Source organism: Meleagris gallopavo, chromosome 1 (genome assembly GCF_000146605.3).
Source record: "Meleagris gallopavo isolate NT-WF06-2002-E0010 breed Aviagen turkey brand Nicholas breeding stock chromosome 1, Turkey_5.1, whole genome shotgun sequence".
NCBI classification, from domain to species: Eukaryota; Metazoa; Chordata; class Aves; order Galliformes; family Phasianidae; genus Meleagris; species Meleagris gallopavo.
The window spans coordinates 155,569,356-155,574,607 of record NC_015011.2 but is presented as its reverse complement, the minus strand read 5'-3'; the positions used below and the strand labels follow the sequence as shown (position 1 = coordinate 155,574,607).

At 44.7% G+C, this 5,252-nt stretch overlaps 1 protein-coding gene across 1 annotated transcript; it reads right to left on the bottom strand.

The window, feature by feature from the left end:
* Positions 1 to 5,101, bottom strand: PCDH9 (protocadherin 9). Its single transcript, XM_003203283.4, has 2 exons — positions 4,510 to 5,101; positions 1 to 3,310 (listed from the first exon to the last, which is right to left on the bottom strand). The coding sequence occupies exon 2, from the start codon at positions 3,174 to 3,176 to the stop codon at positions 78 to 80; it is 3,099 nt and encodes a 1,032-aa protein (XP_003203331.1). The 5' UTR covers positions 3,177 to 3,310; positions 4,510 to 5,101; the 3' UTR covers positions 1 to 77.
* Between the last annotated feature and the right edge of the window lie 151 nt (positions 5,102 to 5,252).

Sequence of the window (5,252 nt, the reverse complement as noted above, 5' to 3'; positions counted from 1 at the left end):
TTTGTTTTTTTTTTTTCCCCCCATAATATATCTAAGCTAAATTAGACTGAAACAAAAAAAAGAACACACTGGCACTTTTAATACTGGTTGATCGGGCACTTGTATGCAGTACTTATAGACCAGTAAAAGTGCTCGTTTACCTGTCTGGTGTGTAAGGGGCCCTTTGTCTTGAAGCCTCCTTGGGAACTGCACTCTGAGGCACTGAAGTGATCTGAACTAGTGGAAGAGCGTTTGGAAAGGGTGTCACAGCCACCAACAAAGGTGTTGTCCAAAGGGAGTTCCTGAATCACGTGGTGCTTTTTCACTGAAACGGGAGTGTCAGGTTTGAGATGAAAAGCAGACTGCGGAGAGGCAGACTTGTAATGCTTGGCAAGATCAGGACTGTTAGGCTTAAAGGTTGTTGGTGGTGCTGTGCCCCAATCAAATCTTCCTATACTTTGCTCCTCCAGCTCTGCTGGAAGGCTTATTGTCCCGTTGATGGGTTCATGAACTGCATCATCAGGTTTGGACTCCTCAATGGTCACAAAGTTCAAAAGAGAACTTTTCGGAGATTTCCTTTTCTTCCTTTTCTTTTTCTTGCTTTGCTTGTTCTCCTGATTGGGAGACATCCATTCAGCACCTTGTTTGCTCCTCTGGGCAGCTTTGAATCTGGATGCGTGCCGGCAGCGAACGAGAACAGTGACAAATATCACCACTATGACAACCATGGCACCTGCCACAATAGCAATCATGATTGTGAGATAGTCCTCGTTTTGGTAGGGTTGGCTACTGTCTCCTATGTTCCTGTCCAGAGGTGTTTCCATAGTCCTGCGTATCAAGTCATAAATATAAGAGGCATTTCCAGCAGTATCATTTACATACAAAAAAACAAGCACAAGAGTATGCAAAGATTTGGGATAACCCAAATCACTTATGTTGACAACTAAGCGATGCAGCCCCACATCATTAGGAGTTGGCTTTTCTTCCAGAGTGATGTTACCTGTCACTGGATCAATCCGAAACAGACCTTTGTTATTTCCACTCACTATTGTGTACTTCAGTTCAGCGTTCATTCCGGTGTCGATATCTACTGCAAACACTTCTGCTACCACTGATCCTGGAATTGCTGAGAGTGGCACCAGCTTAAAAGAAGTATTAGAAGGAGGGTAGATGACAACAGGACTGTTATCATTAACATCCATGACATTTATGGTCACTTTCGCTGTAGAAGAGCGAGGAGGTTGTCCTCCATCAACTGCCTTGACATCAAAGGTATAGGAGCTCTGCTGCTCTCGATCAAAAGAAACATTGGACTTTATAACTCCAGAGAAGGGATCCAGCACAAAGTTGTCATTGTCATTGAGAATAGAAAGGGTCACTGCTTTGTTTTCCCCAGCATCTGCATCAGTCACCGTGATCACCCCCACAGTGCTATACTTTGGTAGGTTCTCCGATACAAAAAACTGGAAATGATTATGAGTAAATTTGGGACTGTTGTCATTTTCATCCAACACAGTAACAATTACAGCTGCTTGACTCTGCAAAGGAGGGGTGCCATTGTCTCGGGCTGTAACAGTGAAAATGAAACGCTCCTGTTCTTCTCTGTCAAAAACTCTGGAGGCTGTCAAAACTCCCGTCTTTCGATCCAGATCAAAAAAGGAGGCATTAGGGCCAAGCTGATAAACAATGTCTGCATTTTTCCCACTGTCTTCATCTGTGGCACTAATAGTTGTTAAGTATAGACCACGACGGTTGTTTTCAGAAACTGACAGCTCAATTACAGGCTGGCTGAAAATCGGAGGGTTGTCATTTTCATCCTCCAGTTTAACTCTTACCAGGGCAGTCTGGTTCAAACTGGGCTTGCCAGAATCAGAAGCAACAATTTTAAAGCTGAATTCTTTGGTGCCCTCATAATCCAACAAGGAAGAGGTCTCTAACAAATACTGGTTGTCGTAAACTGCCTTCAGGTGGAAGGGGACCTCTCTCTCAATGAAACAGATCACTTTGCCATTCACATCAGTGTCCTTATCTGAAACCGTAATTAGGGCAATCTTTGTATTGACAGGATCTTTCTCAGATAAGTACACTGTGCCATTGATGGGACTTATTATGTACCTGAGGTCTATGTTCGGAGGGTTATCATTTACATCAGTGACATTGATGGTCACAGTTGCCCGAGCTGGTGTAGAGCTGCCATCGCTAGCCAGCACTGTCACTTTGTGAATAGCAGTCTCTTCCCGATCTAAGGACCTCTGAACTGTGATCAGCCCCGTGGTGTTGTTTAAAGCAAAAAATCTTTTGGTTGCAGGGGCAACTTGGGCACCAAAAATATATCTGATTTCTGCATTGCTTCCTATATCTGCATCTGTAGCATGAAGCTGAATTACAGAAGTGCCAACGGGCGCATTCTCTGGTATATGAACCTCTACTTGACTCTCTTTAAAAACTGGCCTGTTATCATTGACATCACTTACTGTGACTTGCAGGATAGCTGTGCTGGATTTCTGTGGGGTACCTCCATCCTCCACTTTGATTTTCATCACGTAGGTGTCTTTTTGCTCTCTATCCAAGTTCTGCTGCACGATCAGTTGAGGCCATTTCTCTCCTTCTGGAGTTTCTACGATATCCAGGCCAAAGACACTCTGCCCGTTCAACAACTCGTAGTGCTGCACACCATTGAAACCTGTATCAGGATCTGTTGCTGATGGGATTGGAAAGCGACTGTTGATCAGAGTGTTTTCTGGTATGGAGATATTGATGACAGGGGATGGAAACATAGGTGCATTGTCATTAGTATCCTTCACAATTATTTTTATCTTGATCAGCCTAAAAAAGTCATTGGGGAGAATCACCACTTCAAGTTCAAAGAAACACTCATTTTCTTCTGCATAGGAAGCGCCAGCGCAGAGTTTTTCTCTGTCTATTCTGTTCGATGTTGTAAAGATCTCCCCGGTGGTACTGGACACTTTGACCAGAGGGGCATCCCCTGCTTTAGACACCAGTCTGTAGACAAGGCTGGCACTGGTCCCCGTGGCAGCACTGATGTGAGAAATGTTCAGATCCTTTGGTATGTTTCCTATGGGGACATTTTCAGGCAGCTCCTCTCTAATAGTGTAAATAAGTTCTTGAGCTACAGCAGAATCCAGCCTTAAACAGGCAATCAAAGCGATCAACAAGTAAAATTCCCTCAGGTTCATGATAATGTTTTTATTGTCTTTTCCTGGATTTTAGGACTTAAAGGTTTCCACACAGAAATGATGCGCGATTTGCAAGAGGAGGCATGCATGGACTGCAGGATGCATTACATCTCATTTCTTATTTGGAGACAGCACTGTCAACACAACCACACAGAACAGCATTATTGGTTTTTAAGGTATGACAAATCCACAATTTCCAACTACTACTTGTTTTTGCAAGGCACGCTTGCAGCAGTATGCTTTCCTACTGCTCCCCTTTACAAGCAATCCCTCTGGACAAATACACTAATATCCCATTGGCTGCATTTGCAGAGAGCGAGAACAGAAATAACTACTTGCAGGATTAAGGGTAGCTGCAGTTTCAACACGTACTTTCTGAATAATTTCTTGGCACACCATGTAATCCGTAACGTGCGTTTCCCCTCTACCCTCCTCCACCCAGTCATTTGGTGCAAGTAAAAATCTTCCTGTACTTCTGCTGGATTCTAACTGCTATGGCAGCTGCCAAATGTCATTTGCTGTTTGCTTCCATAGCATTTTTCAGCTCTTTCTAACCAGATTTCTCTCTGTTCCCTGTGCCTTGCATCCCCCACTACTGTGATCGTACTGGGAAATAACCACCCGGACATGCTGCTGCTGCAGCAGTCGTCACTGGCGACTTCACATCCCTGTTAACTGACGAGACAATAACAGGACTTACAGTTTCTTACACTCTCAGCCCAGTGTATCCTCTCCAGATGTTGGATACCTCCCCTTCTGTTTAACAACCTTAAACTTTATTTGTTTGTTTTAAAACACGGTCTAAACCGAGAGGGCTGGAAATTCCGAATGCAACTTAGGAGCAGCCAGTATGTTTACAGATGGAGGGGGTGAATTCTGAATATGAGGGGAGGAAAAAAGGTACAGCCTTTCAGCCTTTCTCCATTGACACTGATCTCCCTTTAGGATGTTATTAGCAGCTGCCACACATAAACACTGCAGACTAATAATGCAGGTTAAAAAAAAAAAAAAAAAAAAAGCGACAGAAGGACTTGTGTTTGCATGCTCTGCTAGCTGCGAATTACCCGGGAGCAAGGCTGCAGTTTGGGGGAACTGGGCACCCTCAGCACTAACCTTATCTGCATTAAGCAGCACGGGAGCTGCTGCCCGTGATTACTTCCAGCAGAGTGATGCAGGTAGGGATGCAGAGACAGGGAGTAGGTGAGCCTTTGCCACCAGCACCAACTGAATCCGAAATACTGATCCTTTCCCTAGATAAATACACTGTGTGTTGGCTCTGATTATTATTTTGTTAATGAAATGCATCACGGTGTATGGGTAACTTTGCACTTACGTTGGTTGTCTACCTTTGATGATCTGCTGCAGCTAAGCAATGATCTGTTCCAGCAGATACAGCACAATGCATCTGGTAAACCACCAGTTTTGGAGAAATCAGCAGCAGCCAAACGCTTCCTCCTTGAGATATGTGTTGCTTCGGGGTGGCAAATTAGCAACTCCAGGGAACAAATTCACAGTTCCGTCGTTAGTCATCCTCTCCATGTTTCATTTCTATTAAGCGGCGATCCTTCGGGTGCTTAACGCACACGCAACAGCGCAAACAAGCAGCAAGCAAAAATCCGGTGCACTTCTTTAGATGGGGAGTATTTTCCACTCTGCACTGCACACAATTTCCATCCCTCTTTCACCACAGCAGAGACAGCTACATCAAGTCTGCAACTTCTTACTGGAAATGACAGAGTTGGTCTGGCGGTGCTTTTCTCCCCCTTCTTACCTCTGGATTGATAGTTGCCCACATTTAAAAAAAGAAAAAGAAAAGAAAAAAAGAAAAAAAGGTAAAAAAAAATCCTAATAGATTATTGCTTTAGTGATGGGAGGAAGAGACAGCGCTTTCCCTCCTCCCTTCCAGTCTCCCTCACACGCACACTCTCTCCTTCTCTCTCTCTCTCTCTCTGAACTGAAATTCTTGATATAACTCTCAATAAGCCCAGAGGGAGGGTGTGCGCGGCGCTAAGCCCCCCCTCCCTCCGCACCTTATTGGTCCGCGCCGGCGGGGGAGGTGGCTGCCGGAGCGCGGCT